Here is a 13500-nt window from a genome sequence, read left to right on the forward strand (position 1 = left end):
TACACAGTACGACCAAGAACATTTTGCCCTAAGTCAGGAGCAGTGGCGACAAGTGGACTATCTTATCTGCATCCTTCAGCCTTTTCACCGATTCACAACTCTTCTTTCAAAGTCGAAGGACGTCACTATCCACCGGGTCTTTAAGGTCTACAATAAGCTATTTGATCACATAGAAAAGTCGATTAGACGGCTTAGACGGAAGAGGGTCGCTTGGAAGCAAGTAATGCTTATGTCACTCGAAGCGGCAAAAAGCAAGCTCTCAGTCTACTATAAAGACACTGATAATATGGATGGCGATCTCTATGCCATTGGCACAATCCTTTCTCCGCAGGATAAACTTCAGTTTTTCTCAACCGCCGACTGGGACCCAGAGGAAGGCGGAATTGATTACCGAGCAACCTATCGCCAGAGCCTTGAGTCCTCTCTCGAAAAGTACTCTGAGAACCTTGCGCGGGAGCAGCTGACATTAGGTGCTCCTCTAATGATTCCAGAAACGGATGAATTTGATTTAGCATGTGTTCGAGACGAGTCGCAGCAATCGCAGATTCCACAGCGAGTTCAATCTGACGAGCTGACAAGGTATCTTGATAGTAGTAAGTTTCTCTTAATTTCGACAGAATTTATTACTTATTTCTCTTTCAGACACAGTACCAAATGCTCAGCCTCGAACTTGGTGGAAATATCACCAAGATGAATTCCCGAGAATGGCGAGGCTTGCACGGGATATTCTTTCGATTCCAGCTAGTGGTGCAGGAGTAGAACGGCTTTTCAACTCTGCGCGAGATATTTGTCATTATCGACGGGGCTCTCTACAGCCTCAAACAATCTCGGATCTTATGATGTATATGTGCACGTCGCGTTTCGAGATTCTTGAAGAGGAGCGAATAATGCTGTCTGAATATCTTTCAGCCCAGGAGATACAGGCTGCAAAGGAAGAGAGAACACAGCAACATATCACCGTTGATCCAATCAGTGATGATGAAGAGGATGAGGGGCCTTCTACAGAGTTTCAAGCAACTTCGCCTGGCCAAGCAGCTTCACAAGGCCTATCTACAAACGCACTTGGCAAAAGACGCTTAAGCAGTATAGCCAAGGATACAGGAGGTGACCAGGAAGATGATAGTGAAGTGACATGCCTGCCAGAGATACAGCACCGAGTATCTGGTAGAGTTCGCAAGCGTTCAAGGTTGCTTGATGGATATGAAATATTGGATATATAGTTAATTCGTTCAATTCATCTATTCAGTTCATCTCTTCAATCTATCTGTTTAATGCATTCAAAGTGATCAAAGGTAGCAAAGTAAGCCTAGAACTGCTGTAAGTGAGATACTCAAAAATACAGCTAAAACCTACATAATTTGTGCACCGCGCGACATGCTGGTGTTTGCATTGTTTTACGACCCTGAGGGTCGGGTCGTGGCCCTGAGAGTCGGGGGGCACTTTCAACGACCCTCCCCTCATGGAGGGTCAGGGTCGGGACTCACTACCCAGGACCCTCCGAGGTCCGGGTCGTGGTCCGGGTCGTCAGGGTGACCCGCGGGTCGTGGCGAGGTCTAATTCCTATAGATTGTTGAATTTGCAATTAAATCGCTTAACGGTGACACTCTACACCTAATCATCCTGGTTCTAGGTCACTGTTTTGTTGAAGAGAATTGAAACGTTTCGACAACGCTAAAATAATGTTCTGGCCTTTGTGGCCGACAGTCACGCTCGATTGTACTCGTGGTTGGCCTATTCCACTAAGAAGTAACACCCTTAGTCCCCGCTAGTAGCAAATATGTCGAATTTCACCGCCTTCTGTGGTGAAACGCCTCCGCAATTGTTAGGCATAAAGACAACGTTTCCTTGGCTTAGCAAAGCTTCGCGATCAAACTTTCAACGCGCTTAAAGTATAAATAAGACTTGGTTTCTCTATAGAAGTTCCACCACTCCTAACAAATTCTATTTTCCCTTCCAAACTTCGTTGAAATCCTAAGAACTATGGACTTACCACTTCCGGATCATCGAAATTCGGAGCATCGGCCTCGCAAATATACTGCCTAACTTGTGAAAATGCTAGAAGAACAAAATCTTCGCAATCGGACCGGAAATAAGCGCTAAACTAAATCCACCGCCTCAATACAGATAGAACGTGATAGAGTACTAGCTGGCATAGGAAATCAACATAGGAGCAGGCGCCGCAGCGGGGATTTAATCAAACATAGTCAAGAATCAGTGACAGTCGATAATTCATCGTCCGGGCTATATAGGCGCGTATATTCGACGAAGCAGTAAGCAAACACCTCTACTATCATACGCCACCTTGACTTCTAATCTTCTAACAAAGTAATTTCAGATCTGCCGGGCGAATGAAGTTAGTACACACTCCTTGTATGCTGTCTATCCTGCCTTATTTATGTTTATTTGAATTTTTTACAACCTAATTTTAAAAACAAGAGATATACTAATAGACGGATACAGGGTAAGAAAGAGCAAGGACATTAGGCGTTCAATAACCCTAAAAAGTCTTGCTACTGACTTCGAAGTTCTTAAGCGTAAGATATAAGATCTCAAGAAGATGCTTGTCTCTTCCCAATCCCTACCGAACGAACGATATCAGAAAAAGCGCGTCTCTTTCTAAGACAATGTTAGCTGAATAACTTACAAATGGCGAGAGAGGCTTCAAAACGCTTTTTCTTCCTATTACATCCAAGCATCGCGCGGGGGGGGTCGATATAAGCTTCGAGCTCTAAGGATCAAAACCAGGGATGATATATAGACCGGCCACTATCCAATGCTGCGGCATTATCACAACCAAGTATGCAACGAGATCAGATTGTTAGAATAGCTAGACTTCATTGCTTCTACGCCATTGTCTAGTACCCGCGCTGCTAGAATGCCAATCAATTGCTGGTTTGCTATGTGTTTTCCTATGCTTGCCTACAGCCTACTAATGCTGCTTTATTATGATTTTTGCAATGTCGCGGCATAGACACTATGAACGTACTCTTAAGCCTAGGCTAAAGATTGTCTTTCTTTTAGGGACAATAATCAAAAGTCTTGGACCTATTAAAAAGCATATAATAGGAAACCGAGCGTAGTTTCCAGGACAACTATGTGAACTGTTGCAAACAAGGCTCACGAGCTAGGTTCTCGTGATCGCCACTCTTCGCAAGACTATAACACTCCTATCACCCCGATAAGACCTTAGAGAAGAATAGTATTAGACGGACCAATCGAACACCAACGTGCGAAATAGATAGGCGTAGGTATGGTTCTGCGATATAGATCCTAGCGACGACCCGCGGGACAGTACATTACGGAGGTTCTATTCGTGGCCTAGAGAAGAAATTGGAAGGACTACAAAGATCCGGACACGACCCACAAGCCACACCTAACGGCCGTTAGTGCCCGATAGAACACGGCTTTGTTGCTTAGGAGGTACGGTTAAGGTACGGTCGACGTAGGTGAAGTATTTAGAATATCACGCGGATTCCTAGCAACAGAATAGTAGGCTAAATCCCGATCCGTGGTTATGTCCTCCTATCAAGTGGCAAGCTGCTCTTTGTCTATCGGGTGTGTAGAACGTTCTAGAAGCTGTCTTCTGTCCTACATAAACCTTCCCCGTAAAGAGTATTCGTTAAGATTGTACAGTACTTATTTTGGGCCCGACACATCCTCTCTATCTGCCTAATCGATTGCCCGTCTGATATCTCTAGATAGCTTGTAGAAACTATGCTAATTATGGACAGGCCACTTAAGCTTACGTAAAATGTCTCCGGTTTTTGCACTTAAAGCCGAGAGACCGATTGGCTCCCGGGCATGAGTCGACGTTATGGGCCGGCCCTTATACGGCCCCTAAACTTTATTTCAATCACCTACGCATCTTGATCAAGACTCTAGCGATAGAGAATCTTTCTAGTATAGTATTGGTCTTTTCCAATATCCTATACATAAATAGATGGAGACTGTCGTGGTTCTGTGTCAATTCGTTAGACTTCCCTTTAGGCGGTAAGGCTTAATCACGAGCAACCTAGAGAGCAAGTGGGGAAGCAGCCCGGGCTTGAATCCTTCATGGCAACCGCATTCGCTCACCGAGCGGGCGGTTCTATAATTCATCTAAATAAGTCCTCGAATTGATTTGCGGTTCCTACTGATCGACGGTCCCGCTCGTGATTCCACGGTCTGTGTCAAACTTATTTCCTCGCGACTTAGGTGTGGGTCGAAAACAATCGTACGCTTCACTCTACAGATCACTCTGCTTTCGACCACCGATCCAACCAAATCCAATCAGACGTATTTTCTTGAACTGACAATAATCCAGATATCCTCAGCTTCCCAGAGCCCCCTTGCTATCATGTCCTAACTCCCTACGGGAACACTCATAGTACAGTGAATCCTTATACACTGTCCGCAGTATTTTGCAGAGAGCTTTCCACGACAGCTCCTGATGGGCATCCAACCAAGGGAGAAGATTTTTCTCCTCCCATTCTGGCCAGCCGCATGCGCTACGTGGGAGATGGTGATGCTCGTACAAGTGGTAAAAGTGGTAAGAACGGGTGAAGAACACAGACAAAAGTGGACTCGAAGATGTAGGTAGGTTTTTTGAGTAGAAAATATCATAGTGTTACACGTAAAAACTGACTATTGTGTGTTTATGAGCCATAGCTCAGCCTGGTGAGCTAGTATCAAACTTTCACGGCTCGCACCAGTTCAAGGTTCAGAGAATAAGCTGGAAACTACAAATACATACTTGAATCGTCCAGTGCAAACAAGGAGACCCGGACTAGTAATAATTATCGAGGTCGCTGAAAATTTCGAGCACATAAAGCAGGACTGACGTAGCCATAATCAAAGACGGTTGCTCGCAATTTCGCGAAAAGTATGTGTGGAACTACATTGGCTGGAGATTCATACTAATGGCTGGATGACTATCCACCGAACTGAAATAGATCAGCGGTATACGATCTGGTTCGAGCTGCTCAGTCTCAGGGAGTCACCCGACGAAGGTACAAGGAGCTAATATTCCTCTGATGTCATTCTCAGGCTTGCTATTGGACAGTTATTTGGACCAACCTCCATCGCCTATGAAGCATATGAGAGTCGTTCCCCGGGTCTAGATCACGATAATTGGTGCTTTTATGACTTCTTTCGTCTACGCAAATAACTGCATATAGATGGCTCACCATTTCCTTTCCCTTTTGGTTCGTACCACGATGACTGGTTGAACCTTGACCGCACGGGATCGATCCATGGAACGCGGGGGGGACTATAAAACACGCCGGAGTAGGGAACAGCTGTCACGTTCATTGATTCTCCAGAAATATGGCCTGTTCTTCAGGGTATCTAGGTCACCCGAAACAATGGCCAATCTTCCTTGACGACTTGACGTCGCTCTGACTGCACAAATTCACCATGCTAATAAACCAAACGTTGCGCCAAGCATATATTAACCATTACGGGTGTAGTTACCTAGAGCGAAATGCGGCCATAGTGCAGAATCTATCGGGCAAACGTACCATTTATAATCGCCTCATCCCTACTTTTCTTTTTGGGCTGCAGTTGTCTGGGAATATATGTATCAATCGGCACGAGAAGCCAGTAAGCTACTCACTATAAATATTCTTAACCTTATTTTGGTACTGAGATGTAGTGAATCTGCACGCAAATAATTTGACGTCATTTTTCCTTTTTCCAGCTGGAGCTTGTGGTAGTTACAGCACGGGAAGCCATACTTGGAACCGACTGAGAAGTGGGGCATCCTGTCAATGGAAGAAATTGCCGCGAATGATATGAACGCTACCGCTGGAGTGGGGCAGCCGAGAACAGCAAACTTATGAGACAGACACGTCAGTTTTCCGACGTCTCAAGCTACTGTAGCTGGATACGATATATTCTTTCTTTTTCCTTCCTACGATGAACGCGCTTCACACTCAATGTACCGCAACAACCAAGAAAAAAAGATCTAAATCTGCTCGTTGCTACCTCAGATCTGTCTACTTTTTCTACTTTTCATGAAGGATTCACTATGCCCAAAGCTATTAGCGAGATTCCATCTTCGGGCCAGGATATGGCCCGGTTTACAAAGCAGACGATCCTTGGTGCAACATTTGAAGCCACAGAGAGGTTAGCCTTAAACTCCCGGTGTGCTTGCAGTCTTTACCACATCCTAAGGCCTGGGTGTGAACTAGGTATACACAATTAGTTCCCATTGAATTTGGAACTTCGGGACTCAGCTGGTATGGTACCTTTGAATCATCAAAAAAACCACCATAAAACCATGGTTGTGGGTTAATCATCTGTTGTTAGTACAGTGCTGCACGAGACCAGATCTGCAACCAAAATGTTGCAGTAAAAAAGCTGACGGGTGTCTTCAAAACGGAAGCTACAGCCAAACGCATGTTTGGGGAGATTAAGCTTTTGAAACAACTTCGACATGAGAATGTTGGCGGACCGAAACGAGCCAAATGTGTTTGCGAGGCTAACCAAAACACAGATCACCAATTTACTGGACATATTCATGGCCCCATCCGAAGATATGTATGTATTGCCGGCTCCGCATATCAAAGGTCGATATTGATATTGATCGACGAAGCTACCTTGTAACCGATCTCATGTCCACGGACCTCCATACCCTTCTCAAGTCAATGAAGCTCGAGGGCCAGTTTGTTCAGTTCTTTACATACCAAATCATGGTGAGACCACCTGAGGTCTTTTACGAACCTCTGATGCTTACTATATGTTAGCGTGGTCTAAAATACGTTCATTCGGTGGGCGTGGTCCATCGGGACTTGAAACCAAGTAGTATCTTAGTTAATGAGAACTGCGATCTCAAGATCTGTGACTTTGGACTCACCAAAGAAACTCAGGTGACTGACTACGCCTCAACTGGATACTATAGGGCTCCAGAAACCATGTTGCCTTGGCGAGAGTACACTGAAAAGGCTGATGTTTGGAGTGCAGGTTGTATCTTTGCTGAAATGATTACGGGAAACACTCTGTTCCCTGGGAAGAATCATATCGATCAGATTCGCGTAATTGCCCAGTGGCTTGGAAACCCACCCAAAGACTTTCCCGCCAATGTCATCAATCAGAAGGTCAGCTCTACCACAATTCATTTCCACCGAAATAGCTCCAGACTTACTGGCTCGGAGCCGTATCACAGACACTGAATTTCATCCATTCTCTTCCCAAACGAGAACCCAATCCATTATCTAACTTCATTCCTGGGGCCGAAGCAAACGGTATGTTGTATCTTTGTCTAGTCAATGTATCTGGATAATGATTCAATTTAGCCACTGCGTTACTAGGGGAAATGCTCCAGATTGATCCGCGTAAGCGGGTCTCTGCAGCTAATGCACTCACTTCCCAATACTTCGCTCCATATCAGGATGTCGCAGACGAGTCAACGGCAACAAAGGTGTTTGATTGGACATTTCTTGAAGCCAATCTGCCGGTGGATATCTGGAAGACAGTTTTGTAAGTCTTCTGAAATTCATGGTATTGAAATGAATAGTCTATCTAACAAATCTAGGTACGCCGAGGTTTTTGGATACCATGCAAGCCACACACAAGGGGGATCTGAAGATTGAACAACTCGGTTGGATAATACCATTTCGTGTGATCTGTGATGGATGATCTTTTTTTCGCATTCTGGTTTATGAATTTATGAATCTGTAGTTTCCGATTCTGTGGCACCTTATAAGGACCAAAAGCCTCACCGCAGGTATGGTATTGCCTCATGGAGGGACGTGAGCTTCAACGGCACATCGAAGCAGAATTGTACCAAGCCGTATTCCTTGTCGTCTCCATAACCTGAGCATTGGGGCGAGGTTAACTCAATGCGGTAAACAGTATTCCCTTTCAACATCATTCCTTGAAAAACTCAAGCCTGGATTGAGGTTTCCATGATGGAACATAAGCTGCAGCGATATTTGTGGTGCATCACTCCTAGAAGGCCGAGCTATAGCCCTAGGAACCTCACTTATAATTCCACGAGTTGATAAAGCTGTCAACAGGAACATGACATTGGCTCCCGAGGTGGCGGGAAAAGGCCTAGAAGCTGCGTCGGGATTTCGGGGGGCTATATGACTCCTTAAGGCGGCTTAAGTGTTCTTAGAAGCCGTAACAAATCCACTGGGAGCAAGAGGACTCCTAAAGTCAAGATAACGAAGGTATATTAGATTTACTAATCAAGTTATGGAAATCCCGTCTTCCACAGCCTGACACCGCTTTGATTCTAGAAATCTTTTATTCGGAGAATAGCGCGCACATAGATAGGTAAGAAGACGGTACTCCTATTGTCTAAACTAGCGAATAGTACCGAGCATTTAAGAGCATTAGCCTTGATTAAAGTGGAGAAATAGCTACTAGCATAGCCTATTTCACTAATAGGTTATTCTTTAAACGCTATCCCTTGTCCGCTTTCTTTTGATCACTTTATAACGAGGCCTACCTTAAGAAGTGCTTTTGTGTAAAGGCGAAGGAAGTGAGGGGCTTTGACTTATCTCTCGAGCCGGTCGTATAGAGCTAGGCTAACCACGGATAAAGAAATCGTGATAGTAGGCCCCCCTAGTTTTGTGAAAGCTATAGTAATAAAGCCGCCGAATAAGAGATTAGTTGTAACGGGCCAGGGCCCGTATACATCACGTGCTGACCACGTGACTAGGCATGTTTACACCGCTGCACGGCCACGTAGATCTTCCTTTCCTTAAGCTTTTGATAGACAGCATGACGGCTTAGCTAGTTTGAATCAAGACTTGCTTCGACCCTTCACAATAGCATCGACAAAGCACCTAAGAACAGTTGGCATTATTGCTCCCCGGGAATGGAATACATCCATTTCCAGGTTTATTGCAACGGTGATCCTATTGTGCCAGTTAGCATTCTGTATCTCCATTCTGTATAACTTCCGAACGAAGTCATCGCCCGAGTCTTTTCCCTTCCGCCGTCGGGCGCAGAGAGGTCATGACACATACATCTTTGCAATCGTATGATCCGTGGTCATCTCCATTTCCAACGCACCTTCCCGGACCCATTGTTACACAGGTATAGTCCTATTAAATCGGGGTATGTTAGCTAGTACTTTGATTACAAGAAGTATACTGACTGAAGGTTCCGCATCAACAGCCCCAGAACAAGGCGTTGGCGTTGGTTGAGCAACCTCGCAGTTCTATTAATATTAATTTGTTAGCCATTATTTCTGTAGGGAGACTATAGAAAATGAAGATAAGTTAGGGTTGTATACCCAATAGCCGAAGGCGGCGGAGAAAACAGAGAAGAATGCAACCGAAGAGGTGAATCTCATTGTGGATTTTGGGACTCTTAGGATGACCAGGAGGTACAAATGTTTGTCCCTAATGAAAGGCGGATTTTTTTATCACTTTATAGGAAAATCGGATGGTCAGGAGACATTGTACCTGTGTGGAGTAATCCAGTAGCCGTGTCACAGGACCGCCCCCCACCCTCGCGGGTAGGGGGTGTCCCACAGCCATAATGCAATTAACAGCCATAATGCAAATTTTCAATTTCTTCAACTTCTAGCTCATTTTTTAGACGTATAAGGTCTAGGATCCATGAAATAAAGCCCATCAATAGCCTCAGTAGCCAATAATGTATCATCCTCCTCATTTTCAAGTGTTTCCTCCAATTCCTTAGCCGCCAAATCGGCCGCCATTTTCTCTGCGTCTTTCCGCCAAGCACGAAGCTTCGACTCATCTTCTTTCTCACACCTTCGCTGTACTAGCCTATTGCCTGAAATCGATGAAAGGGGACTCTTTGTAGCACCCTTTACCCATCGCTTGCTTTTTGTAGGTTTTTTCCCAGGCGTTTTATGGCTAAGGGCGCGCGCAAGGCTCATCTCAGCAAGTTCCGCATTGTATAGAGACGATTTTCCGGCATCAATTGCGCGCCGTATATGCTTCCGAATTTTTCGTAAATCAGGATTCGGGTTATCAAGTAGCGGGAAAACTGTCTTCTCCAATTTTTCAATACGCGCATAAGAATTGGGCGGAGAATTGGTCGCTGAACTTGGGAATTCGCGGGTAGGTGACGGCTCGTCGTATATGCGTAAGGTCTCTTCGTCCGAATATTGCCCTAAATTACCCAAAACTTGTGTCGGATCTAGTGGCCAGATACCAGTAGATTTGAACGAGGTTTGGATAGTTTTGGACCTTAAGGCGTGGCGTCGGACGGCGTCAATGTTGCGGAAAAAGTCGCGTTTTTCGTTACTTCCACCCCACGCCACAACCTCAGTATTCGCCATTTTAAACTTATGTTTTAGGCTTAAAAAGCCTCAGCATCAAGGGGCTGACATATATGAGTCGTGTGAGGTACAAAATACCAAGGAATAATCAGGTTTTCCTTACAAAAATCGAGAAATTCGATAGTTGTATGAGACGCATGATTATCCATTAGCAAAAGCCTCGGTCGCCCGCGTCGTACGCGGTTTTTTGTGGCTTCATGAAATGAGCATAGCCATCGGTAAGCAGTCTCACTATCCGTCCAGCCACTAGACGTCAAATGGATAATTTTGTACGCCGAAGAAGAGGTTGACATATTACTATACCAGTCTTCCATGTGGACGCTGCCTTTGACTAGAAACCACGGAAACATCACCCAGCCATCAGCGGCAATACATTCAATGCCAGTAATAGTTTCACCTCGATCTCCAGTAGCAATACTAGCAGTTTGACGCGTAGAGACGACGTGTTGGTTAAGTCCTTCGCCATTTTGGAAGCCGGTTTCATCCCAATTATAGATCTCATGAGGTTCAAAACCATGCTCACGGTAGAGATACTCAAGCCTATCGTACCAATGGCTAATAACTCCAGGATCCTCGGCTTGAATTCGTAAAGACTCCTTTGATTTTTGGGTAATAAGCTTGATGTGTGGAGGTAGACGCCGTATAAGCCGATAGCTATACATTGAACTAACAACTCTCTCCGAACCCGCTATTTTCAACAGGCGATTTGCGGCAATTTCAATGTCTTTTGCAGTTGGAGGTGTATAGCAAGAATTTAGCACTTCGATCCAGCTAATTAATGCATTTTCCTGATTCAAATTCAATGCATTATTGGTGGTAGGGCGATCGGAGAGAGATGTCTGTCCGTTTTTGCGACCGCGAAGCTTCGAATAAGACACGCGATAATGGTCCGCAGCCTTACGTAGTGATGAAAATTCTCGCGTAGTATAAGCATGTAATGCCTTAGCTAGCAGATCCTCTTCATCACGAGTTTTTTTAGGCATTTTAGGTGGGTAGGAATACGCGTAAAAGTTGAAAAGGTAGGAAATTTGCATTATGGAGGTTAATTGCATTATGGCTGTGGGACACCCCTACCCGAAGGGTGGGGGGTCGTCCCGTGACACGGCTACTTGATGAGTAACCCTGTCCTTAGTGGTAAAATACCACCCCCTCAGTTCGACAGAATCCTTCCAACGGGATTCCCCCCTGCAATCTCCGAAGAAACTGCTGACCAAGCAGCTGTTAAAGGCTTAGCGCCACATGGGTGGACACATTTGAACCTATGTCAAAAACGGCCAAGCTCAGAAAGACCCTCCAACAAATGAGCTCTCGACATTCGAATCATCCTTGTTTCTTCGGCACAAAAATACTTTGGCATGCCTCCTTTTCTCGGCCTCGAGCCCTGCATCATTTATCCTCTACCAACCCTGTGGAGCCGCAGTCTGCCACGCCGTTGGCCCCGGACAACTTCCTGGTGGCACGGGACCAACGCTAATCCTGGTGCTCTGTAGCTGGATATCTGGTGTGACAGATCGCTACGTTTATGATGCTTGATAGGAGCCCACTTGGGTGTTGGCGTTCTCGCGGGAGTTGTGGGAGGGCTAGGCTTGGCTCTATGTCCACTTTGAACGTGGCACGATCTGGGTTGGAGAATGGGTGATGTTATTGTCTCCAGGAGACGGGGGGATGTGTCGTCTCGAATGGACTCCATGGCTTTAGCAAAGTGAACAGCGTGAACTGAATGAAGGGACTGTTGCAGGCTTGCTCCGCAGAGATTTGTGGGCCGCCGTTGTCGGTGGTCTGCCTGAACTTCGGTTGAGGTGCGAGCTTAAACGTTTCCTGCCCCTTTAAACTCGCTGTCGTCACAGCTACTGCTTGGTGCTGCTTTTCAGTCCTACTGCAGGCTTTTCTACAAAATTGGGTATTCTAATTGCTCCCTCGAGTCATCACGACAGGCTACAAGTTACATATAGACTTGGACGACAATGGCTGTTAACAACACCCCCATCTATGTCTTTGTGCCGGGTGCATGGCACACACCCGATACCTTCGATGGCATCCGTGCTATCTTGATCACACGTGGATATGACTCCGAAGCTGTTGCGCTCCCTTCTGTCGGCGCGGCCGAACCCACCAAATCCGGCCTCCACGCTGATATCGCCCATACCAACGGTGTCCTCCGGGCATTGGCAGAGCACGGCCGTCAGATTATCGTAGTCGCGCACTCGTATGGTGGCATAGTGGGCGCAGGCGCCGTCGAGGGGCTCGGATACGCTCAACGGTCCAAGGCCGGTCAGCCCAGTGGCGTGATTATGGTGGTTTGGCTGGCCGCTTTCGTGACGCCCAAGGGCAAGTCCGTTATTGATATGTTGGGAGGGAATTGGCTGCCATGGATGCTTCTCAGTGTATGTATTCCCTGGTCCAGCCTTTGCATTGCAGGGACAAACACTTATAATTTCAAAAAAAAAAAAAAAACTGTTACTGATGATCATAGGACCCCGATGATGGCTACTGCCGCTCCTCCCAGCAAGAAACCGTCTTCTACCACGACATAACACCCGAAGCCCAAGCAACCGCCATCCCCAAGCTGAAGCCGCACGCCAAGCCCTCCTTCTTGGAGCCGGCTACCTTTGAGCCCTGGCACGAGATGCCATCCATGTACCTCTTCTGCGATAAGGATGCTGCTCTGCCGCTGTCCATCCAGGAGGGCTTTGCGCAGACATTGGGTAACCCGGTAACCTTTCACGTTGATGCGTCGCACTCAGGTTTCTTAAGTAAGCCTGAGGAGACGGCAGATGGACTGGAGCTTGCGTTAAAGGCGGGGCGGGAGCAGAATGGGATTTATTAGGTTGTTGTTGGGTTCAAAACTGTGCTTGACGTCCGACGATTGCTTTACAGGGGCATTGGAATTGATTATTTGATTATTTTGTGAAGTTCGCGACTGGCTGGGTTTAGGTGGAGAGATCAGTAGCCAGAACGTGCAGACATGCAGTCATAGTAGCTCCCTGCGTGTGATGATGCTCCCTGGGACGGCCGTACAAATGGTATACACAGACTAAACCACTCCAGCGTACAGCTGGTAAATAAGGAAAGAAGCAGGCCCAGCATACCTGGCCCATGAACACCTTTTATTGCACTTGTACTGGTCAGGAATTTGAGTAAGTGGTTGTACTTAAGCTTGCCCCTTGATAGCATAAGGTGGGCCTCAATCAAGACAAGACCCCACGCGCATATCCTCGAGGAAGTCCGAGATAACCTGAAGAATGACTATCGATCAA

At 46.2% G+C, this 13500-nt stretch overlaps 2 protein-coding genes across 2 annotated transcripts; both read left to right on the forward strand.

The window, feature by feature from the left end:
* Positions 1-6007: 6007 nt before the first annotated feature.
* Positions 6008-7571, forward strand: N7446_012535 (uncharacterized protein; the record flags this gene model as incomplete). The annotated part of the gene is made up of 9 exons (XM_058521277.1): positions 6008-6105; positions 6171-6218; positions 6294-6423; positions 6476-6519; positions 6575-6674; positions 6726-7076; positions 7145-7223; positions 7275-7458; positions 7514-7571. The coding sequence occupies 9 exons, from the start codon at positions 6008-6010 to the stop codon at positions 7569-7571; spliced, it is 1092 nt and encodes a 363-aa protein (XP_058366643.1).
* Positions 7572-12207: 4636 nt separating this feature from the next.
* Positions 12208-13070, forward strand: N7446_012536 (alpha/beta hydrolase; the record flags this gene model as incomplete). Its single annotated transcript, XM_058521278.1, has 2 exons — positions 12208-12627; positions 12717-13070. 2 exons carry the CDS (start codon positions 12208-12210, stop codon positions 13068-13070), a joined length of 774 nt encoding a protein of 257 aa, XP_058366644.1.
* Positions 13071-13500: the final 430 nt, after the last annotated feature.

The sequence above is a fragment of the Penicillium canescens genome, assembly GCF_028828765.1.
Source record: "Penicillium canescens strain IBT 15451 chromosome Unknown utg000010l_segment0_segment0, whole genome shotgun sequence".
NCBI lineage: Eukaryota > Fungi > Ascomycota > Eurotiomycetes > Eurotiales > Aspergillaceae > Penicillium > Penicillium canescens.